Below are 25,647 nucleotides of genomic sequence, written 5' to 3' on the forward strand. Positions count from 1 at the left end.
GCCGCTCGACAAGCTGCGGCTGCTGCTCTCGTGCGACGAAGGGAAATGTTCATTTGCTGGAACCGAGAGCTTCTATCAAAAGCCCGTGAACCAGCCGAGCCGCGACAATAGCCGTCAGTGCGTCGGAGGAAAGAAGCTCAAGTACGTCCTCAAGCGCTAAGAGACTGGAAGCTGCAGGATGTTTATGGAACCTCTTCACTGGAAAGTTTCTGACTCTTTGACAAACTTCGGTCGGGGGGGGGAAAGCAAATTAGCCAAAGAGACACGGAACGAGTCATGGATGAAATATGTACAGATTTGACTCATGTATTTTTGATTATTTTCCACCACTGCTTCTCTCTCATCCCGTTTATCGAGGCCCTTTTTTTTTCGCCGCCTGTTTCCAGTTCTGTGAATAGAGTTTTTCTTCGATTGAGAGACCTTGGATGCTTCTGATTAAGTCGAGCCGACACTGTAGAATATTAAGCGCGCCTCTGGAGGGTAGTCATTAGATTCCAAAGGGATACCTCCTTCCCATAGAATCTATGCAATCAATTTTTCATTAGTGCAAAAGTGTTTATCTGCCTTTAACATGCCCCTGACTCGCGCTGGATAGGGGCTGCGTGTGGTCGATGCATGCTGCGCGCTTGTTAATTAAAGTTTATTTAATTGAAGAAGAGCTGCAGCCTTAATTAAGAAGGAATCCTGCCTCCGCCCAGGTGGGTCAACTCCCCAACTTTCGGACGGCGTGGAGGCCGGACACGTCAGTTCTGTTATTGACAGACCGGAGACGTCTCGCTGAGTGAGAGGCTTGTGTCTGGAATATCGAAAAGATTTAACTGAATAACAACTCGCCTGGCTTTGAGAAAATAATGCAAGACACAACAGGAAGAACTGAAAGAACTGTTGACCAAAACAATCATTCATTCTTTGGCCGCCTGCTGCTTTGGAAAGGTCTGCACGTGCATCTATCACATCACAGGATTCATCCAGCCTCCTTACGCTTTAATTTTCAATTGAATTTCAGCCAAGAGAAATTTATTGGACGGCTTCTGAACCGACAGAAACAAACTGCAACTTCGGCTTTTTAAATGTTCGACCCGTTCTTTTCTCCCTCTGGGTTTCGACACAGAGAAAGGATCCGATTCTGCTAAAAAAATCCAGCGCATAAATTACCAGAATCTCAGGGAAAGATAACAGATGGGGGGGTCGGCCTCTGAACTAACATGTCATCTACCTGTGTCGAAAGGCAAAGTCCCTGAATACAAAGCAGGTGATGAATGAAGAGGCTCTGCACCGAGGGAATACACGATTGTCTCCTCTCCTCTAAATATATAAATTACCGGAAGAAATTAGAGCACGAGCCATATGGAGTTTTTGGGGCTATAGCTATATTGTCTAATATAAATGGAAAAAAAAGAAAAAGGCAATGAAGATGTTATTAAGCCCTTATGACAAAGACATTTAACTGATGCTTGATATTTTACAGATTAACCATGAATATGTATTATAAATAACTGAAATGGAGATGTAACCAGATCTATTTTGAAGTGTTTCTTTTTAAATAATAATTGTTTTTATAATAATAATAAAACATGTTCATATGAGGAAACAAACACAGAGAATGAGTTGTCTGTGAAAAGAAATGTTCACTTTTGAAATAAAAGATGTGCGAGGTCACACGACACGTGGAGGAGAAGCTTTGTCGTCAACGTTTCCTCTGTCATTCCCACACGTTCCACAGGTGTTGATTACTAAACTTTGGGGGTGTGATGCCCCCACGGGTTTGATTTATTTATTCTGAGACATAATGAGGCTGTGGCGTTCAGGTTCAAAGTCTCTGCAGCCAAATCCTAATGAATCACAGTGCAAGGGTTTGCTTGATAATGGACACGTGATGGGGACGATGCTCATTAATCCACATTCTGTAAATAAGTGAGAGTTGGATGAAGAGGGAAATTATCTCCTGTTGACGTCAGGTCTCGTTACTGAAACAACAGACTGAGTTTTTCTGATTCAACCGTCTCTGGTGAACATGGAGTGTTAAAGCTCACAGAATGCAGGAGGAGGATATGAGTGTCGGAGCAGAATGAGATTTTTTCCATCGCTCCTTTATTTAGTTCTACATCACTCTCCCAGCCTGAGTGACTCGTGGATATCAGAAGTCAACATCTGTCGCCTCACACCCCTGAAAGTGTCTGAGTGTTGCCCTGTGTGCTGGCATGGCCGGAAGCAGGATATTGTTTTTGGGAGCTTGTGTGTGTGTGTGTGTGTGTGTGTGTGTGTGTGTGTGTGTGTGTGTCTCTGTGTGTGTATGTGTGTACTTGGACAGATTTTCCCCTCACTTATTGGAATTGATACTTTGAAGGGCATCGCAACACGATTACCTTCACAAGCCGATGGGTCAAAAAGGATATGGTGCAAAAAACACATTTTCCAAGATATCTCTGCACATTATAGAGCTATAGAGACAATCTAAAAATGATATAATCAGAAAACATTACTCCCCATCACATGATGTCATAAGTGACATCATATGATGAAGTCAGAAAATCCTGTCATTCATAGTTCAGAGATGAATGTTTTCCAGGTTTCTCTGCATCTTATCAGACTAGAGACACGACCTGAAGCTAATATAATTATAACTTAACTTAATATTCCATATATATTTCTTTCTGTACAGATCTTATTTATTTACATTTTCACTTTAATATGCACAATACTCTGCACTTTTACTGCCTTTTTTGCACTTCTGGTTAGATGCTAAGCTGCATTTTGTTGTATAAGTACTTGTACTGTGCAATGACAATAAAGTTGAATCTAATCTAATCTAATCTAATATAGATCAAATGATAAATGATAATAGTAGAGTGATGTCATCATGACGTCATATAGTGAAGTAATGAGATTATAGACACAATCAACCAATCATTCACCATCATATAGTATAAATGACATCATGATTTGGCTAATAACAAATGAAATTATTACAAAATAAAACAGTTATATGAACTGCACGTCCGTGGGATCATCTCCCCTCAGAGGTATTTTAAATGTTTCCTTGACACTTTGTGTGTTGTTGTCACTTCCAATTACTTAGTTTCACCATCTGACATAATAACTGAGAGTTGAGACATTTAAAATTGATATTCTCATCAGAATAATTAAACCAAATTGCTTAGATAAGAGACAATCAAAGTATTAAATGTGCTTAATGCAAAGACATGACCATCCAAATACTTCCTCATCATCGTAACTTTATCGTATTTCCCATCAAACCAACGTAAAACTTCCCTGGATGTGATATAGGAGGCGATTAACCTACAGCTTATAAGACATAGTGCCGACAGGACTGTAACATACAGCCCATCACTCACTGGATGGACCACATCAGTCACTCAGGCTTCCATTCATCATCTCTGGTGAACACACGCACACACACACACACACACACACACACACCTGAGAAAACACAAGGGAAATACTGATCAGACTGTCGATACTATCCCCAGAGTTAAGTTCAGATTGTGAAACGTTCATGTGAGAAGACAAATTGTGACTAAATCTAAATGTTCACCAAAGACATACATTCACCAGCGATGATGAATTACCTCCAGTCATTAAAAAGCCAAAGCATACATCACATCCTGTGAGTTTATCTTGTATTTTGAGTTGTGTAACTATTTAATATTTATAAGTCTTAAAGAGGCGGCTACATGTTGACATGTTGTGGAATAAATCAAATAAAATAACTCCTCGTTAGAGACACTCAAACTCCATCTGCAGAAAACAGTAAAAAAGACGTTACAGACGTGAATCTGCTGTTTGAACCGAGTCAGTGGAGCAGATCAAATAACTGCACTCATGCATCAATACATTAATAAATCAATCAAACCCCTCAAATGAAAGATAACAGCTTCAAGTAGCTTGAAATGCCTTTTAATTCCTTTAAAGCCGACGTGTAATGTGAATATTTTCTATTAATTTATTTGAATAAACAAAGAAAGTGTGCAATCAGAATATTTATAATCACATTAGAGCTGAAAACAAGTTGTTGATGAATTTATTTGTGAGTTAATTGTTTAAGTCTTTTCGATTTTTGAGTAAACAAACCAAACTTCATCTTATTTTCCAAGCAATATGAAGATGTTTTCACGATTTTCTCGACATTTAATTGAACAAATGAATGATAGAGACGTCTTTTAATGAATCATTAATGGGAACGATTGCAGTTGCAGCTTGAAACCTTGAGAGTGGACACAGGGGTAGTGAGTGGTGCAGAGACAGTGAGACAGTGAGAGACGTGTGAGACGTGTGAGACGTGTTCTGACCTATGGAGCAGTCGGCGCCCGTCCAGTTGGCCTCGCAGACGCACGTCCCCGACTCGGTGCTGAAGCTGCCGTGGCTTGAGCACTGCTCGGGACAAGTGCTCTTCAGGATCTCGCAGCCGATGCCCCCCCAGCCCGGGTTACAGTGGCACTCACCGTGATGACAGGCGCCGTGACCGGAGCACGCCGGGTCCACACAGTCCACTGAGGACACACAGCCAGGGCGACAGCAGTGTCAGTTTACCACGAGCAGACAGCAAATCAAACCTCCTTATTTACCTTTCGGCCGCTGAAACCCTGCCACCGGCCAAACATCCCATTTGGAGGGGAAGTGCCTCCGGTGCCAGATGACGGCCGGTGAGCTGCAGCGGTAGTAATTTCCTACCCTATATTCAACTTATCTCCTGTGTGGTGCATTACAGTCTACTTCCAACACACTGAAAGCATAATTACGCCCCATTACAGGCATGAGGAAAAGAGCACAATTAGAGTCTAGACAGATATAATCAATTACTATTAACAATTTACAGATCAACCTCGCTGATATAGGTTCATAATTGGCAATTATGAGCAACATAATCAACCCATTACTAACAAGAGAAAATTTGCGACAATGTTATTGTGCTTCCTCTGGAGCTGATTGCTCGGTGCATTTCAGGATCTGCCTGGACACTGATATTGATTATTGAGCCGAACCAATTTGTCGCCCCGGAGCCTTTCGTGTGCAACAGACTCCGGCTCCTCATGCCAACGTTTCCCCAACGATTTCCCTTTTAAAAAAAAACACAATATTCTCATTGAGTGAACTCGATATCCTTTTTACACGTGAGGTCAGCGACCCGCACGTGTAAATCTGAGCTGATAATTGCCTTTTGTCTGCGCCGGGATCAATAGTGTTAAATGAGCTGAGAGTGAAGGGGAGGGGGGGTTGACGAGAAAGACGATGAGAGAGCGGACCCTCCTTAATAAACTGAGGAACAGATGTCATTGTCGGGTCGATTGTGACACGGTGTCTTCAGCTGTGGCACATTCCAGCAGGTGCCTGCATCAACGGGCACCGGAGCAATCAGTTCCAGTCGGCGCCCTCGTGTGGTCCCGACTCCCGACTCCGACGCGTTGCTTAATTGATACACACGGTGTCAATAACAACATCCAGAGCATTATCTGCTCAGCCGAGTTGAAAACAGCGATTGTCTCACCGACGCACTGAGTCGATTCCCCCCCCCCGAGCTCAAACAGAAGCAGTTTTCTTTCTACCTTGTTCACAGTTGGATCCCTTGTGGCCCTTGTTGCACACACAGCTGCCCGCCACGCACAGCCCGTGCCCCCCACACTGGGGATCGATGCACTGGGCGGAGGGGACGTCACACTCGGTGCCCTTCCAGCCGCTGTAGCACTGGCAGCGCCCCCTGGTGTACTGGCCGTTCCCGCTGCACAGGACGGGACAGGAGGCTGAGGAGAGAGCAGAGGTGTAAAGTAACGAATTACATTTACTCACGTTACTGTAAATGAGTAGTTTTTTGTGTACTTTGTAATTTTTTAAGTAGTTTTTGAAATGGGTAATTTTACTTTTACTTAAGAATTTAAATGGTGAGCTATGAATGTGAACTATTCATGTTTACTTGTATGAACTGAACTTTGAACTAGTTCATGAGAGGTCGAGGTCAACATCGAATTTTCCGTGTACTGTATAGGAGCGGCCCCCATCAAGTTGTTGGAAATAACTAAGTAACTTTTAGTTAAAGTACATTTTAAATGAACTACTTTTTACTTTTACTAGAGTCGATTTTTAGATGGTTACTTTTACTTGTACTTAAGTAAAATTTCATCAAAGTAAAGGTACTTTTACTTGAGTACAATATTTCAGTACTTTTTACACCTCTGGGAGAGAGAGAGAAACGAGTCGTCTCAGATCCATCGAGGGGATCGGGGGTCTATCTGTGCTTTTTCTTCAACGGAGGTAAAACGTTTAAATAAATCCAATGAAAAAGAATTCAGAAGAAAGTTCACAGTGTAGCTACGGGTCCATTTTTGATTCAACATGACAAAATACACATATTTTACAACTTTCTCTGCGACATTGTGGAGATTCTTTTCACACGTTTCTGATTTATCCTCTTTACAAACGCCTCGCTCCATTCTAATGGAGATGAGCCGTTTCTAACAGGAATTTCTCCCTTGTTCCTCGGTGCATTTCAAAGAAACACGTTCCAACTGTTTTCAAAAGGACATATTTTTGGTTTCAAGGTGGTTTTAACAAACGCAGCTGGGCCACGTACAGTATAAGCATGAGCAGGAAAAACTAGTTCCTGAGTTCGAGACAGATATTGACAGTCACAAAAACTTGATCAAAGTAAATCAGCCTTTTTTAATTGTGCTTTAGTTTAATGTGAATTGTCGTTTTTTTATATTTTTGTATTTGTATACTGGAGTCTGCATTTTTTACTCATACTGTGTCGGTCTCAGGCTCTTTTTCTTTTATTTCTTATATTTTTACTGTACCATATTTTGTATGGTTTAAACAAATGTTCAATAATGTGCTTTGTCCCTTTCAAGTAAACAAATAACGACCTGTGTTGATGAATACATGTACTCACAGTACACATTGTACACACAGTTCTCTGTCAATGTTGACACCGTCTCTAAATTCCCTCAAACAAAACATTTTGACATTTCACTGCTGACTGCCTGGAGACCTGTCGGCCGACACATCTATCAGTCCCAGTTCATCTGCAATAAACCATCATACTGGCTGATATATATATATATATATATATATATGGTCCAGAAGATTTATTGCTCCAGCTCTGCCAAACACAGTTTGAGGGGGAATAAGAGACATTTTTCTTTTTGTTTTAATCTTTGAGCGACAAAAACAAAACTCCATCCGTCGTCCTTTTGTTCTGGTGGAGCAGGAAAACTTTAGAAACATAAAACTTAACATGCTCGGCACACAAGTAGAAATTAGGCTCATCTCAATGGTTCCTGTTGTCGAGCTTCTACTGTTCTTTTTTCAGGTAAAACACCACAAGCTACATTTAAAGCTATCAAATTGCAATACAAACCCAATTTAATATCAGCATTATTATTTTTATAATATTTCTGTCCCTCAACCAAAAAAGCAACAGAGCCTTTGCAAGATTTCAGTTTTAAGAGGATATTGTGTATTCTTAGATCTATACATTTGTTTATCTTGTTCTTACTGAAACTATATAATAAATAAGTTATATGACATTCATTCTCTCTATTAAATTTGTTTTTCAAAGGGTTCCACCTGATCCAGGATATACAGCTATCAAAAACTTCATTGACTGCATATTAAATACACCAGTATCGCACACAAGTAGAAATTAGCTCATCTTAATGGGTCTTGTTGTTGAGCTTCTACTGTTCTTTTTTCAGGTAAAACACCACAAGCTACATTTAAAGCTATAAATTTGCAATACAAACACAACTTAATACCAGTTTTATTATTTTTTATAAATAGACATAGGCAAGTATGTAAATCTATGTTCCGATCTGATGCCACGTCTTTGAAATGTATTTGACTAACTCGGATAAAACTGGAATTTTCTTATCCCAAAAATCTCTCTTTCTTTGTCGACTCCAAAAACAGCAGGTGCACTTTACTGCCACTGATCAGTGCAATTTGAAGAGCGGCATTCAAGAGGATATTGTGTATTCTTAGATCATTTCATTGGTAATAAATATGTTTTATGACATTCAATCTCTCTATTAAATCAGTTTTTCAAAGGGTTTGACCTGAGTCAGGACATAAATCTATCAAAATACTTCATAAACTGCAAATTAAATACACAAGTATCACATCCGTACTCCGTTTTGGCCGATACACAAAGTCCAGATATCAGAATCAGTATCTTGGAGGGTAAAATACTATCGGAAAATCTCCCGGAGAAAGATATTTTAAAACCATGGGTCAACTAACCCTTTCAAATCATGTACAGAACGGACAGAATAGGAAGAGAAGAGCTTTATAATTACCTCTGGAGCAGTACGGCCCGATGAATCCTGGGAAGCAGTGACACGCTCCCGCCACGCACTCTCCGTTCCCGTAGCAGTTGTGCGTGCACTCCATGACCGACTCTGCGGGCGCAGCAGTTACAATATATTAGAGTCACATTATACCAAAATCCTACTGTACAGTTTTGAAAAAGAAATTCTGCCAGAGATATCCCAACTTTTTCTCTAAGCTTTCTAAGCATCTCTCATCTGCAGCGCTGGAATCAGGCATGGCGTATATCTACAGCTGTTTGTCCACGTGCCACTAAGGTCTAAGCTGCCATAACACGCAAGCTGCTGCCCGGCTCTCCCCATCTGAGCCATGCTAAGCAGAAGCCACGCAGGCATTTCATATGAGACCAAGTAATTCCATTTCCTTGACACAATTTCCTGAGGAACACACACACACACACACACACACACACACACACACACACACCCAACCCCCTGAATGACTGATCATGCCCAACACAAGCCGTGCGATCTCCCGAGTGTTTACAGCTCCGATCCCCTCTGAGTTGAAGTTAATCTGACACATCCTACAGACAGATCTTGTGTCCATTCAACAGACCGCTGCTCATAAAGGCCCACCCCCCCCCACACACCCCCGATAGACCGGGGCCCCTCATTTTGATCGGCATTAAGAGGGCAAACTTTTTTGTTATTGCTCAGGCGTGTATTGGATGTTGGTTGAGCCCGGGCGGAGGACCCAGGCAATTTTGACCCCACACACATCGATACCTTCATATTCGTGGAGCCGGATCAATGGAACTCCCCGAAGGAAACATAACGAAAAATAAAGAAATAAATAAAAAACCCTTAACTCAACCTTAGTGTTTTCTGTTGGCTCAAAAACCCACAAGGAAATTTCACATACTCCACAAAGGCTGAAGAGGTTGTTCGACGGGACGGATCAATGCCGTGTACGGTCTTGTGATATAGTGTCGAGCACAATAATCCACAACAACCCTCAGGTGAGAAGCTAGATCTGCCTCCTGGGGCGGGGGGGCGGGCGAAGTTTGAAAAGCTCAGCTCGTTTGTGCGGCTGCCACAGTTTCCCAACAACCTGAGTGTTTGTTCTTTCAGGCCCAGCTGAAATTAAAAATCTACTAAACATTTCATTACAAATCATTCCAGTCACACTCATAGATATATATAAAGACTAGATGTCTCGTTCGACGGAGCTGGACGTCACCACATGGCGGCCATCTTGCCAGAGGTTGCTCGCTCACCCATAACATTGTGTTGGTAAATAACCATAACTTACTAAATTTTCAACCGATTTTGAAACGGTCCGGTTTGTTATAAACGTCAGAGATGTAGATATGAAACTGCATACTTATGAATAATTATGTTATTTTCTAAAAAATGTAATAATTTATCCAGTGTCATAACTACATCTCTGACGTTTATAACAAACCAGACCGTTTCAAAATCGGTTGAAAATTGAGAAAGTTATTGTTATTTACCAACACAATGGTATGGGTGAGCGAGCAACCTCTGGCAAGATGGCCGCCATGTGGTGACGTCCGGCTCCGTTGGCCGGCAACGCAGACGAGACAACTAGTCTTTATATATATCTATGGTCACACTCATCAGTACCCTGGATGATGGTGTTGTAGGACACCGCCTCCACGCTGCGTCCGTCGTTATAGAACGCCAGGTGCCACACCCCCGAGTCCAGGTACTGGATGAACCCGGCCTGGTGGACGGTGACCGGGTGATCCAGCCGCGCCCTGGTGTCCAGCTCGCTCAGACTCCGGTGCTCCTTGGCGATGAGCCGGCTGCCGTCCAACAGCTCCACGAAGTCGTACTGCAACACAAACAGCAGGCGGAGCCGATTCAAGCAGATGCAGACGACAGGTTGTTTTTAATGTGGGAGTAATTGAATCAGACGGTGAAGAGAAGAGAGAGTTCAACAAGTTTAGATTTTCTTTGTGCTCCTCTGGTGTTATTTTTTTCCTCACGGCCCGAGAGGGAAAAAATCTTCAAAGTTGTGATTCAAGACACAAACCACAGCCGGTTGTGTACACAGCAAATATTGGAGTATAACAAATGTTGATTTTTCTGTGACAGTTTCTGTATTTTTTTTTATGGGGTTGACAGATGTTGTTGGGAGATTTGTTTGTTCGCCGATGGAGCTGATATGGCTCCGGGGCAAATGCTCCACATTTTTGCACAGGAATATATTGTAAACTCTGATGGGAGTGCACTTAAGGGGAAGGTGTTTTCATTATTTGTTAAATTAACATTGCTAATGCACTGTGGGAATGCGAGTACTTAAAATGCTGTGTTGTTCAGAGCTGGCGGACCTGCACAAAATACATGTGGAGGATAAATCAAGTGAAAAAATAAGCTTTTATACAACACACTGCTTATTTCTCTTCTTTTAATTTAATTTATAAATCACTGGTAGACTTGTGTTTAATGTGTATTGAATTGTTTTTATATACGTTGTCTTCCTGAGTAGAACCTGGTGAAATACATTCAACCTAAACACCAGAAACACAATGGATTAAATCAAATATACACTTGTTATTTTGTCAATACTAGATATACAGCAGACAGCCACTCGTGCACATTCTGTATAAAATAAATATGAAGTGGTATATTTCTCAAGCTTGTATCTTCTACCTGATACCTGCTGGGAATGCAACTTTAACCGTCTCTCTCTCTCTCTCTCTCTCTCTCTCTCTCTTTCTGTGTATATACATGTTTTCTATTACGAACATTGATTTACGGAATAAACAAGGAGTAACCAGTCATTCCTGCCAAGTGGAGCGGTGCATGTGCTCTCACCGCCGCCGCACCTGCTCAACACCTGAACCTCTTCCTGAGTGAAGCTGTAAGGGCACGGAGCACCGCAGCAGAAAAGCGTGTAACGCACACCGGCAACCCCCCCACCCCACCCCCCCTCCCCAACAGGCTACGGGCTGGAGAGCCGGCTCGGCAGATGCAGACAGATCCCCACGGCTGAGGCGGTGGTTAGATACACAGATGCACCGAGCCGATGGTGAAGGCTCGAGAAGCGAGAGAAGCGATGCACAGACACACACACACACACACACACACACACACAGACACACACACACACACGGGAACTGGAGCTGGTTTGTGGAAGAGTTTGGATTTGAATTCCGAGGAGAAGGCTGCTTGCAGAGAGCTTTGATTAAACATCGATTTTGAACTCGCACAAATCATTTAAATTTGACTATTTTTTTAAAAGAGTAGAACATCGTATGAACTTAGAATAAATATATATAAGTGATGTGTTTTTTTCAGGGGGTCAGTTCAGCGCGATCGTTACCTCACTGTGATTTCACCCCCGTAAACAGAAAGATGTATTCTGTGCCTCGGGAGGATCCGACACTGAGGGTCACAAAAACAGGGGGAAGGCAACAACAGCTCTAAACATGTTCACAGTAATAAAGTCCACAGAGAGAAATGGGGTAAATAAAATAAGGTGTAATTTTGTTCCCTCCCACAATAAAATATGGGGAAATTACAGTGATGTTACATTTTTTTACTGACTATAATAATTCCCCCTCCATTAAATAGGAAATAATGGGCAGTGACGATGCTTGGACTTTTAAACCTGTCTAAAAATATGATATTTATATTGGTGTAATATAGGAATGTTTATTTCAATTGTTTTTTTCATCTTAAATCTGCAGATCTGTTTAGTGTTTTAGCCTCAATTAGATTATTATTCAGTTTTCTTTCCAACAGAATGTGATTTTTTAGCTGAAAGAGGAAAACAAACAAACCTTCACCTCAAATAAAACAAATTAAATCTACGACCTCTCGACAAAAGGTAGACGCACTCATTTTGCACAAAAACAGAGGCCAAACCATACGTGTTTCTGGAGGCTGATGCATATATTGGTTGAATTGCTATATATTTAAAATTATAATGCGATAATTATTGATATTGTTTTTTATCGCTGAGCCCTGGGGGAAGAGAATTGTCAAATAAGGACTTGTTATTGATATTTATTAAAAACTGTCAATTCCTACGATGCTTTGATATTTTACAATTTAACCATAAACCTTATTATAAATAACCATAAAAAACAAGACTAAATAAAATAAAATAAAAAACAAAACTCAAAACTAACAAAATGAACAGATATGTTTTTAAGTTAAATGTCTCTTCTTCCGTGTATAATATGTAAAATAAACATGTTCATATTGGCTCCTATCAGATCATATGTTGGTAAAAGGCTGATTCGATACTATGATTAAAGATATTTGTTCTAAAACGCTGTTGAAATCCAATCAGATCTAAAACAGCATTTGACTGACATTCATGGACTCCAAATGAATGATGCATAAGTTGGCAGCTATTTGCTCACACACAATTATAACCCAGCTATTTGTCGGCACTATGTATCCATCACCTTGTTTTATTGAGGTCCCTTGGCCCCTAGTGGCCGTACATCAAACACCGGGGCTCTAAATCAGTATGTGCACAACATCCAGTCTCACAGAAACACAATGGACTTCGAAATTGTTAAAAGAACAAGACGACGGGGGGAAGAAAAAAGAAGAAAAATACATTAAAACAGGATTTAGTTCGGAACGTCTGGAATGTGACAAACATGGACCGGTGCAATCTTTCAGTTGATTGGCAAACAACAGGAAGGAGAGCATTAAGATAGGGGGGGAGGGGTGTGTGATTTAAACCCCTTTGAGTAGATCAGGGGGCAGGGGAGCGATATTAACCTGGCGGAAGTTGACTTCTTTGTGTTGCTGGCTTCAGGGAGAAGTAATAAAACAGTTCATCCCACAAGCCCTGCACCTCCAGGCCAAGTGCATACATCTCGATTAGCCGGTGTGAAAGCAAACCCCCCAACTCATCTCAATCCAACAATGCCGGCGAATAACAGGCGAGAGCCCAAGCGTGGAGAGACTGGCGGATGCCTCTCGGAGGGAGGAGGAACACTCGGAGCCTGTAAATTCTCCAGACTTTAGATTGAACCAACTAAGTCTGGTACTTTGATAACAACTGAGCAGGAATTCCTGAGTGGAAAGAAATACAAAAGTTTGCTTGGTTCTAACTTGTTTGCTTTGTATCAGCACAGACAGACACTCGATAGCAGATGGAGGAAGTCCATACGGAGGTGGAAAGACTCTTGTCTTGTCAAGCTGTGAATAAGACTAACAGTCAATTTCTCTCATTGGGGTCTTTCATGCTCAGTTAAGTAAATGCATTGATTTCTGCCCGCGGTACCTGAACTGAATGTAATTTAGGAGGTAGCCACAATGGACCTGGAGTCCGGCATTGACAAGTTTGAGTGTCTGTGTAACAATCGGCGGAGACATAAAAGTAGTGTCTGGTTAATTAGTGGCCCGTCGGTCTTTGATTTTTCTCGAGCTTCCTTCTTTCACCTTGAAAGCGCCAGGCGGCTCACCTGTTGTCAGCGGCTATCGGACTCTCCTCTGTCACCGAGTGGCCCTAACTGTCTACACTTGAGTGAAGCCCATCTTTACTGAAAGAGAATGTCAAGAAGGTGAGGCTAAGAGCTTTTGCAGTCAAGTGTGGTGGAAAATGGCCATTGTCTGAGTGCTTCCATCAGCGTCGCCCGACGTCGGACATTCAGATCCGGAGAAAATGTCATTCAAGTGACACATCAGACATTTTGGAAACACTCCAGTTTGCAAATGGCAGACATTTAGCGGAAAGGGGAAGAGAGTGCACGTCCGCGCACGGAAGAATCGAAGCTGAAGGCAGAAACTAAACTGCTGCTCGGTTATCACGGCCGCACGTCTAGAATTCAAATAAGGGATCGGATAAGGGCAGATAAAGGACCATTTTTTAAATATTGTATATTTATAATATTCGATTTTTCTTTTAAAACTCTATAAATCAGTTTTGATTGTACTTATAGAAATAAGCTTCATGCAAAGAGGGAAACGGCCTCTTTTTAACCTTAAAGCTGCTATTAATCAGTTTCTTGTCGGAACAGCTGATCACATGGTTACATTAAATGGAGAAGGGGTCGCGGGTAGTGATTAACCCACAGAGAATTATTATTATCATTAACTCATCAGTTCCCCTCCGCTCCCTGCAGCTTTTCAGGCTTTTCTTCATCTTCATCACTCCAGTTATTTTTAGACGCAGTTAGCAGATGTTTTCAGAGAGAAAAAATATAGATTTTAAATGTTGATATTGATGAAAAAGTGAGATTTAACATCTAAGTTGACGGATATTTCCCTTTGGAGTTGGTAGAGACCAAAACAGAGGGTGAAAAAAGTCAATATTGGAATCAAACATCCCACATCTCTGTATTATGATTATTGATTGAACATATCAATATTGTTTTTCTGGCTTTTAAAACCTCCGGGTAACCAAAAGAAAAACCTTAATAAATAATGGAGGTTTACATTACTTTTACATCCTTGATATGATGCTTTTCCTGTTGAAGGTTAATTTACCGAGCAATTTGTACAGGAGAGTGAATCATGTGCTAAAGACACAAGCTATTTCTTTTGATGGGAGGGTGTTCGTGGAAAATTAATAAACCTATACTGGTTTCATTTGATGTTTTTCTCACTATAACGAGAAACAGAATTTCCCATTATCTCTTTAAAGTTTGTTTTTTTACTTTGGGGATAAAACAGCTGAAATGTATGTAACAAGCACCAGAAGCAGAACTAAAGACAATTATTCCCACTCAAGTGAAAATTTGCCTTTAAATTAAGCTTTAATTTGCCACCGCTATGAACAATTGGTAAGATTGGACCAAATAAGGCTGTAGCAAAAAAAAAGCTCTCTTCCATTAAGGAGGTTATGTTTTCATTAGTGTCCATTTGTCTGTTATCGCCAGGATTACGGAGAAAATCCTGAGTGATTTCCACGAAACTCAGTGGAAAGATGGAACACAGGCCGATAAAGAACAGGATTCCGGACAAAGGGGAAGAAGCAGCCGCCTCCCAGGGAATAATGCTCAGATCATGACTTTAAAAATATGACATATTTATGGAACTGATATCTATGAGTGTATTCAATTTGGTGCTGGCTTGATTGAATTTAAGGTCTGTTGGGCCTTGACGGAGATATTTCCTCTGCCGGGTGGAATTCTCCTTTATATCGTCTTCCCTTCGGAGACTGGTTGTGTCGTTAATCTCAGAGACTTTAACTCGTTTTTAAAAAGATCTTTCAGAGGAGAGGCCTGTACCTGCGTGTGAGTGGGAGCGAGACCCTTTCTCCCGTAGACTCCGATCAGAGCGTTCTTCTGCACCGAGATGTTGAACTTGAGGAAGCGTGGTTGGTCCATGCTGACTTGGGAACGCCAGAACACCCCCGGTGGGACGCTCTGCCCCGCCCTCTTCCCGATGTCCACCTGTCCGGTATCGATGGAGTTGTTCTCCTGCAGCAGCACGGTCGTCCTTCCTTTAAAGACACACACACACACCCACCACCACCATCAGATAATGTAGGAATGAGGAAAAAAGCAGCTGAGGTCAGACGTCACACATTGAGCATCACACTGTCTTTCATGCAATCAGTTAAATCCTTCACATTCATCTCACACACAATATTGCTTTTCTGTGTAAATCTGATATCCGGATATCCGCAAATGCTGCGTTTTATCTTTGGCTTGTCAGTGTAATCAGATTCCTTTATTCAAGCAGGAACCGAGACAATAACACGGTCACATCTTTCCCCAAATGAGCAGTGACCGAGCAAGACAGGATTAAAAGTAATGGTTCCCCGCGGCCCATGATGCACTGCTCGGCGGGAAAAAAATGACCAGACATAATTGGCTTTTTATAAGACTCCAACCGGCCGCATCTCCCATCTTTTCTCTGGTCCCGGTGACTCATGGAGTCAGGCTCGGCATCAGATAAGGTCTAAATGGAATCTGTCAGATATACTGAGTGCCACCATTCCACAGCAATAACAGCAAATCAAAACAATTTGGAGAATGATGTCCTTAAACTGTGTCCTTACCGAAGCCAAAAAAGACGGAGGAATGACCGGTTTTTAATATGACTCATGAGAAACCGCCGCCTGCAGGATGTTATTACAAGAACAGATTTCATTGTTACGATGAAAAATCTTTAAAGCGCTTTAAAAGACGTCGCCGTCCAAAGCTGTGTTGTCGAAATAACACGGCCGCGTGCTTTGTTCTAACCGCCGGAATGACTTTTCCCTCGTTAGCCCGGATGATGCAGAGTCGTCCCGCCACGCAATAACAAATCAACCTTTTGCTCCTGCATCTTGTTTCAGTGTGTGTGGGCTGTTAATGCTGCAAGTGTGAGCGAATCTGTTTGTGCCAGACCTCGATTATTTACATGCCCCTGTGGTGTGTGTGCGTGTGTGTGTCTGCGTCACTATGTGTGTGTTTGTGTAATGAGGCCATTACCTGTCACTTTAGCTTCAGTCAAACTGAAGTCTGGAAGCCAAGTTTACCTCTGGGGAGAATAATAGCCAGCTATTGATTGCCTTTAAACAGTCCAAAACCTGCCTCATGCTATCTTAATTAGCAGTACTTATGAGGATTTAAATCTAGCCGAGTTTAAACAATTGAGCTTTCTGCTCGGCCTGCTCAACTCAATTAATGCCTCCATGGCTGTGCATTATAAACACAGCCGTGTGCTCGGAGATTAATTTAGGTGGCTTTTGCGGTAAAGGTGAACTGAGGCTGCTTGTTGTTGAATACACAATGGTCCCCAAAAAAAAATTATGATTAGGCTGCACAAAGCCGTCTGGAATCCGCCAATTAGTATTCAGCAGGTGAAAAGATCTCAAGACACTCTAAAGGCTGACTGAGCGTCGAGCATCGAACGTTTCACTCTTGTCATTCAGGAGCTGAATGCTCCGCAGCTGCACTCTGTCGTTCCTAATTGTCATTTAAACCTTTGGGTTTATTTAAAAGTTTGTGTTTTAAGGGACGTTTAACCTTTTAAAGTTTGATTTCCCCCCAAAAAAGCGTTTATAGCAGGAATCCTCATTTTCTTCATATACATATATATATTTTTTTTCAATTTCCTGTCAGCAAACCGCTCCACCACCGGTACGCCGCTGTCAATTGGTTGACTTGAATTAATTTCAATTTCTGAAAAGAAAGATGTGACCCTGAACACTCAAATCACGGACCAAGGTAAATTACTACAATTAAGAAAAAAGCAAAACAAAGAATAAAAAGCAGCATTAGTCGTGGAGCATTCGTACTTCAAAAGGCTCATTCAAACGTTAAGTAATAATTAATTCAGATGTGGGTCTTTAATTTCCTCACCGTCAGCAGCCAGAGCTGTCACTACGCTCGCCTGAGTGGGCCCTGTCTTCCCAGCTCCTCCGTTTTCAAAAGCCGGCTGGTTGTCCAACTCTTGCAGCTGCCAATTGAGGCCGAAAAGGTGCATCGCTGTGAAAAACACACACACACACAAAGGAAAAAAATCTGCGTGGGCTTGTAGAAAATGGATAAAAACAAATAGGCAAATGTAAACGCACAACACAATCAAGCCACTTCAGCTCTAAAAGACCTGTGGGAGAGCACAATGGACTGATCCAATGCAGGTGGAGGGAGGAAAAAGAAACTGTTTAACGTTTTCAGTTCACATTTTAGTTTAGTTTTTTCTGCAGCTTCTCTGCCACGGGTGTCTTTCTTTTGTGCAAAAACAGAGACTCGCCATGCCGAGCCGCTTCAATCAATACCCAGGAACCCTGTTGCTCTTGCATGTTTCCTTTGGGAGAGCTGTTCATTAATGTGCCGCACAATCAGTCGCCGTATCAAAGACGAGGAGCAGGCGGGAAACTCTCCCTCCCGACACACAAAAGCTTCACTTCAGACGGAGCAGTGGAGATACGAGTCCTTCCACTCTCAAACGTCTGAAACTAGCGGGAAGGACACGGTGGTAGAGGGAGAGAGAGAGAGAGAGAGAGAGAGAGAGAGAGAGAGAGAGAGAGAGAGAGAGAGAGAAAGAGAGACTGGAGGACGTGTGAGTCGGTGCATTGAGTCGCAGCAGCAGCAGCAGGAAGTGAGAGGATAAGATGCTCGTTCCTCTACGTCTCTTACATAACTAAACTCTCGCTCGGCCGACCTGCTTTTATTGCACGGTTTTTGGATTCAATCAAACTGAGCTCACGTTGGTTTTTGGGTGGGTGGGGGTGGATGGGGGTGGGGGGGGAAGAGTGGTGCCTGTGTGAGCGCAGCGAGACGCCCAATCTCCTTCAAAGTCACCGGGCAGGGGGAACACGCCGAGGAGGCATCTTGATTTCCGACCATTTGATCTGCAGGGGTATAGGAACTTTTTCTCCAGCACCTGTCGCTCGCTGGGAAGATGGATATCGACCGCGGCAAATAACTCCAGAGGGGGATGAGGGGCCCGCGGAGAATATCAAATATATAAGAGGGCACCAGAGGATGGGAAAAACTAACAGAGAGCATGTAGCAGTCTGGTAAAAAAGACCAGGCGTGTGTTCTCTTCAAAGCCTGCAGCACGGAGATACACACAAAGCAGTGTCCTCGGTGGATCAAATAAACAGGTGCCCCTTGAAATCCAATTAAATATCACAGATTTAACATTGAGTGACAATGTTTAGCTGCTTCATTCAGCCAGCATCCCCCATTAGTGTCAGAATCTATTCTCACGGCCGCTGGAGCAAACCAGCAACATCACCAGCAGCAGAAATTAATACTGACTCCTCCGTCAATATCTCTGACAAGTCTGACTTTTCTAAATACCCTGAGTGGTTTGTTCTGACAGAGCCTTCAAAATGTGAAAACTTATTTTTTGGGTTTATTTTCTGCTCTGAATCTTTTTTGTCCATCCAGAAAATTTGCCAAGAATCAGACACGTCTCTAAAAATACTCGCAGTGCGTTGTCCTGGACTTGTTGAACTTCAAAACTCATTTTTTTTTAAAACCAACTTCTCCAAACGGCAGGATGTATAAATGTGTCCGTCTCTTAGACTTATAGACGGCATCAGAACCAACGTGGAGTGTTAGACATGTTGGATGAGGTGTACGGAGTCGGAGAAACATTTAAAATGCTGATGGAGCCGAGCGCCAGAGCAGAAGCGCCAGAGAGGAAAACAAAAAAAAGTGACACACACTCAAAATGGCTGACAGCCTGACATCAAAGCAGGGTAAGTGTTACTTTAAGGATAAAGGTAACATAATCCTTTTCCTTGATAAGAAACGTATATAGTATTATACTCGTATTAAGTGAATGAAGCTCTTTTGAATGTTGAGAGAGACGTCTGTGTCAAAGCTGACACTAAGCTTTAATAAAGGAGACGTGTGTATAAATATATATATATATATTTATATATATATGTATATAAAAATGCATCAGCAACAGTCTGTCATTCCATGTTTCCCACCTTTTTTAATACAGATATCTCATATATGTCCTATTACTATTGATGATAATTATAGTGCTAAAACTGTTAATGTTTTCTTTGCCTAGTTATCTCTCTACATTAATACGTGTGTGTGTGTGTGTGTGTGTGCATCTCAGTTTGAAAGTACATAACTGACAAACTCACTGACATTTCTTTCCCCTGGGCCGTTGCTGATACCTCGACTAAAAACAAAAACTTAATGTGGCACCTTTAGACTAAAAAACAAAAAAAAGTACATCAAATAAATGACTTGCCACAAGTAAATGGTAAGTGGATTTGTATAACACTTTTCTAGTCTGATGTAGACCACTCAAAGCTCTTTACAGTACAGTTTCACATTCACCCATTCACACACACATTCACACAGTGCATCTACTTGCAGCACTTTGTTATTCTATGGGGGGCTATTAAGGGTTCAGCATCTTGCCCAAGGACACTTCGGCATGCAGATGGTTCAGACTGGGGATCGAACCGCCGACCTTCAGGTTGGAGGACGACCACTCTACCCCTCAGCCACCAAGTGTCCTTGTCTAAAAAAAACCCGCCTCCACTGGTTTGATTCCTTGTTGAAGACTCCGGCTAATTCCACATGATGAATGCAGAGACTCCCCACAGCTTAATGCACTCCCCTGTATCATCAGCTTCCCAGGTCTGCAGTGGAGAGCTAATTGTGTGTGGCAGTGGGCTCCGGTGCAGCCGACACGCCACCGCGCCACCGAGCGCCGGCCCCACTTCACTGTGCTTTACTCCACCAGGGCCCCAATCCCCACTTATCTCATCAACAAATTGCTCCGAGGTGAACAGCCCTCCATTTCTTCGAATTAGCATAAGTTATTCCTGCAGCATCGGCCGGTTCAATTAATATTTATGCGCCATGAGCTGTTCTCTTCTTGGGCCAAAATGTGGAAAAAGCTGGCCACCAATCGCAGAATGTCAAAAAGGCGCCTTGTGGAACTCCTCCACCGACTGAGAATGGGAGATTGAACTTGTGAGTTCACGTCATCGCTTGTCTGAGATCTGACATGTCACGGCAAATTCCACGATCTTGTTCACGCCGTTCGTGGTTATGTTGCTACCTGGAAAACACGCTGCTAATTATGCTCCAGTAGAATGGGAGACAAAAATATTCAGAGCAGCGACTGAAGGTGTTAAAAATAGAGACGGGCATGAAAAGCGTTTTTTCCTGCTCAAATATGCTGATGACACTATTCTGATGGGCATCGTCGCAGAGAATAATTAGTCCACTTACCGGTTGGAGAGGTGGCCCCATCTGGAGTGGGAGTGTGCCAACAACAACTTGGAGAGCCGCAGCCTCCCAATGATTTGGGATAAACATTGTTTTTATGCTGGAACCTGGTTGCACATCTCTCCAGAAAACTTCCCAGGGGGGACTCGGGGAAATAAGCTGCAGAGTTCAGAGCGTGACTAACACGTTCCCGATGTGTGGGACAGCGTCTCGGAAAAAAGAATATACTCCAAGACTGACCAGGACACGGCTTGGTTCTGCCAGCAGTGGTGTAATTGAAAAGAACTCACTGTTTCTTTGGGATTTCTACTAGATTTTAGTTGAGTAGCAGAAGCAGTTTGTTCTTTCCCAACAACACAGAGCATCACCAGTGAGTGGAGCCGCCTGTATCATCCACTGTTCTCTGGGAACTTAGTGCACCGTGTCAACAACTTCATGAGAACGAGCACTTTGATCAACGAGCCACAGATTTCATCTGTTTCCAATGGAAAACACACAAATACAGCAGAAGAGTTTTTTCCCTGTTTGTCTGATTATTAATTTTTCCCTTTTCAACACATGAAACAAAATAATTCATGCTTCACCTATTTTGTAAGAAGCATATAATATTTAAAAAATGTATAAGAGCCTGACTGGGAGTTTTTGGTGCAGAGTAAAAAATGTCTGAAAAAATTATGACAATAACTCATGGTGTCGGTATAAAGACTGATGTGTATGACAAAGAAATGTACTGAGGCTTTTTAATTAACATTTTATCCAGAATCTTTATTATAAATAAGTGTAAATTAAAAGAAAACAAAACTATAAAAAATATAAACAATGTGAATTAAGAAAATAGACGTAGTTCTGGCAAAAATTCTAAAGATAAAGTTGTTTATTCTGTTAAGTATAAGTTTTCATATTGGCTCCTGTTGGCAGACACAGACACCAACATGTCTGTGAAAGCTTCATATCGGCAGGATGTCAGTCGCACTCTTATAATTATATTTGTGTGATACTCAAAACCAAATGTCAGACAATAAAAGTCTATTATTTCCTATAAACATTATGATCAAACGTGTCCACATTGAGGACTTTGTCAACTTTTAAATTCGTTTCTGCCTTTTCAACTTGAAGTTCTAAAAAAATCCCACAATCTGTTTCTGCTTCCAGTCAGAGCCGAGAAGCTGGACTCTGTCCTGATTGGCTCGTTATATCTGAGCAAGCGCTGAAATCTTTCCAATCAGTGGAACTGGAAAAAAGCCTCACCTCAGCAGGTTTGCCTCATTTGAATAGAACAGCTGCTGTTGTCGATCAGACGGGTTCCAGCTCCGTGACGGTTATGCTTTTCTTTAAATATGTTGAAATAAAAAATAATTATACACAATCATGAGGTATTTTCGTGTACAGAACAAATAACATGTGCGAATTTCCAAAAACTATCACTTCAGTACAGGTGTGCCTCTATTTTCCTTTGCCTTTGCACTAATGGGATTGTGCTGGCTGACAGTAGAGTGTTCTTACAGTGTGTGTTTGCATTGTAGTCGGTTGAGTCGCTGCACCTGGCAGGTGAATTGGCGGCGGATGAAAGCGAGAGGAAGTGGTGGAAACACTCAGAGACACCTGAGGCAAGTGGCAGAGGGCTGCATCTGTTAAACACACTCACACATACAGACACATTCGCCAAAAGTGCGAATACACAAACACACTCTGGAATCAGACCAAAAATACACAAATCCCAAAGATCAGAAAGGTCTAAAATTAAACAAGTGTGAATGACAACAGCTGAACAACAGGAGCGTCCCTGCTCGTTCCTACTGTATCTGCCACGAGCTGAGGCGCAAAAATAAAACTAGCATCTGATTCCCAGACACAGAGGAGCAGTTAAGTTATAAAAACGCATGCGGCACATCCGTACTAATTTTAACGACTCGAGATCATGAACAACAACAAGTAACAAAACAGTTAAGTCAATAAAGGGGAACGTGAATATTGATATTGATATGGTGCATTTATGACCTCTCCTCCAAGAGAGCGCTTCCCTCTCCATTCACCAATAAAACACGGGTTATAGGATCTTTCCCAACAACGCCATATTTCTCCTTATACAACTGTGTCACATTCCCGCTGCCTCCAAGCTGGATGAATACTTATATATCCGCTCGGGGAGGACGCCACAGTGTAAAGATTAAGGGCCTGGATGACAAGGGAGGGCATAAGGAGAGATGAATCTGTAACGGGTTTATTGCTGTGGTCAAGATTCTAAAGGTTAGCAAGAAGTCAGCTTTGACACATGCTGTAAAAAATGCTCGAAATCTCTCTCGTAGGAAATAATGCCCCCGAGGACAGGAGGGGGGAGGGGGAGGATGACCGAGATAAAAGTGTTTCCTGTTTGACAGAATGAGCAAGTTTTGGTTCAAGTAGAACAAAGGCTTTGTGGACCAAGGTCTTCTTTAAAGATCAAGTGTTTCAGGGGCTGTTTCCTTATTTCTTACCAGGGCTCAGCTCCTCAACTTGTGTTTTTTGACGTCTCCATCTGTGCTGGCCATTTTAAACCTCCCCTGTTCTAACACAACCCCCCCCGAGGACGCGAATTGGCTGTCGCTTTGCAAAAAAAAACCGCGATCAGAAGTGTGGGAGTGATGCACAGGCCCTGTCAGAGGGGAACAGACAGGGATGTACCGGGGCCATGTCTGCATATCCGACTGGAAGCTTAGTCAGACAGACACCGCTGAATCATATCAGGACATCTGCAATTTCTGCACAAAAAAAAAAAAAAAACAGGGAAGAGGCAGTGAAATAGAAATACTCCTGGCAGAGATCAGACTTCATACAGATTAAGAGCTACGCTGGCTCCATTCACTCCAGGCAGCTTGTCTGTCATTTGTTCCATTCGGCTGAATGACAAGTCTAAAGATTGTCTAATGTCACCGAGGATAATGGAGTCGTGTTTTCTCTCCTTTAAAAACTCAAAAGAAAACGACTGGTTTTCATGTAGTTCGAGCGACAGCTTCCACAGAATCTGCACGTCGAGACACAACAGCAGATATCAGGCGTCAGAGTTTACTGCTCATCCTGTGTGTGCAGATCATTTACAGCAATTAAATTACATGTTTCATTCCTCAGGATCTCGTCTCGTGCAAGGATGGGATTTCACGAAATTTACGACCCTCCAGAGAATCCAGATGGAAGTTAGTGTGAACGGAAAAAACCTGGAACATCTGGTGATGTGAGTGATTAACGGCCGAGATGTTCACCTCCTGAACTCCGTCCATACACGACCTGAAACTGGACCTGCTCATGTGAACAGGAGAAGTAACGGCTGAAGGTAAAAGAGCAGCGGGAGTGTGGCCTTTCGGAGCTGATAAGTTCAACGTGTTCTTAAAAGGTCCAGATGTGGACTCCGGAGGGGGGGGGGGGGAACAGAGTAAAAAAGATAAAAAGCAAGAAATAAAAGTAAAACATGTGATTAAGAGTTAGGCTTCAGGATATCAGATTTGTAGCGTATGATTATCGTGGGCGAAGGAATTCAGAATCTTGATATTATCGCGATATCTTGAACATATTGTAAAATTAAATTAGTATGTTGGGATGTAAACCAGATGTTTCCTCCTCCGACACAACAGAACAGAAACAGGAATAAGTCAACATCTTAAATTCCACCTTCCTTAATGCCATCCAAATGAAACATAACTTTAATATTAAAATGCATATGTAAGAAATTACTTTGCAGGTAACATTTGTTTTTTTGGGTAATGTCCTTGTTCAACATGGGACAAAAACACAACCTGCACATGCATCAACTCACACACGGTCCATGGAAGGAAAGTATTTTTGGTCCTTGCCAATAATAAATCATATCTGAGTAACAACAACTGGGGCACGCTTTATGCAAGAACTATGAAAATCACCATATAACATATCGCAGCTGTATCAAATTGTACACGCTCCGCCGTGCACCATGGGAGATGTGGACTTTTCAGTTTGCGGCGTGACTCGTGGCCAAGAACCTCCGAGAGGTCGACTCTGGATTCGTGCCGCGGCCAAACGCTCCGGTGGGAAAACAGGCCGAAGCGTTTTGATGACAATAAAACTCTGACTCCTGCTCTTTGTTCTTTGTTCTCTCGTCCGTGAGCGTTCTGCTGCGTCGCTGCTGCGTCAGGACGACACACACACTTTAGCACACAGGTCAATATCCTCCTGTCCAACCCCCCCACTCGTGCTCACTATCACTGGAAAGGGCAAACACACACTTGTGTGCCGAACAACAAGAGACTCTGATCCTCTGCTGTTTTCAAACCACTCATAAGAAGAACTGATCTTTATGAAAACCTGCTGAATTCATATTTATGTTCCTGGATAAACTGAAGTCAAAACACCACGTTGCTGCATAATCTGAACTTCTGTCTGCAGGAGTGTGTGTCTGTGTGCGTGTGTGTGTGTGTGCTTGTTTGTGTGTATCTATGTAGCTCTTCACACAACTAACGATCACATTTAATTAGTTATTAATCGATGGTGTGCGATCAGGTTTGTTCAGGTAACTTTAACCCTGATGTTGTGTGTGGCAGCTGAACTGTGTTTAAAAGGTGTCTCATAAACTCTGAGCGAATCAAACCAGCACAAAGTAAACTCCCAGAACTGTTCAGATCCTCATAACCTCTGATCAGTGTTTGGTGTTTATTGTTAACGTGTAAAGGGAGTGCAGGTCAGCTCTGATCCTGGAGCAGCTTGAACCCGAC

At 42.3% G+C, this 25,647-nt stretch overlaps 1 protein-coding gene across 7 annotated transcripts in view; it reads right to left on the minus strand.

Annotated features, from left to right (window-relative positions):
• The window catches only part of si:dkey-237h12.3 (teneurin-3), a 151,963-nt gene that overhangs the window by 59,417 nt on the left and 66,899 nt on the right, over positions 1-25,647 (minus strand). For all 7 annotated transcript variants that reach the window (XM_061079495.1, XM_061079494.1, XM_061079497.1 and 4 more), the window contains 6 exons: positions 17,573-17,698; positions 15,509-15,723; positions 9,930-10,140; positions 8,310-8,411; positions 5,565-5,759; positions 4,311-4,511 (listed from right to left, as the gene is read on the minus strand). In XM_061079495.1, coding sequence (XP_060935478.1) covers positions 4,311-4,511; positions 5,565-5,759; positions 8,310-8,411; positions 9,930-10,140; positions 15,509-15,723; positions 17,573-17,698 — 1,050 coding nt within the window. The remainder of the gene's footprint in view (positions 1-4,310; positions 4,512-5,564; positions 5,760-8,309; positions 8,412-9,929; positions 10,141-15,508; positions 15,724-17,572; positions 17,699-25,647) is intronic.

Source organism: Limanda limanda, chromosome 10 (assembly GCF_963576545.1).
Source record: "Limanda limanda chromosome 10, fLimLim1.1, whole genome shotgun sequence".
Classification (NCBI taxonomy): Eukaryota; Metazoa; Chordata; class Actinopteri; order Pleuronectiformes; family Pleuronectidae; genus Limanda; species Limanda limanda.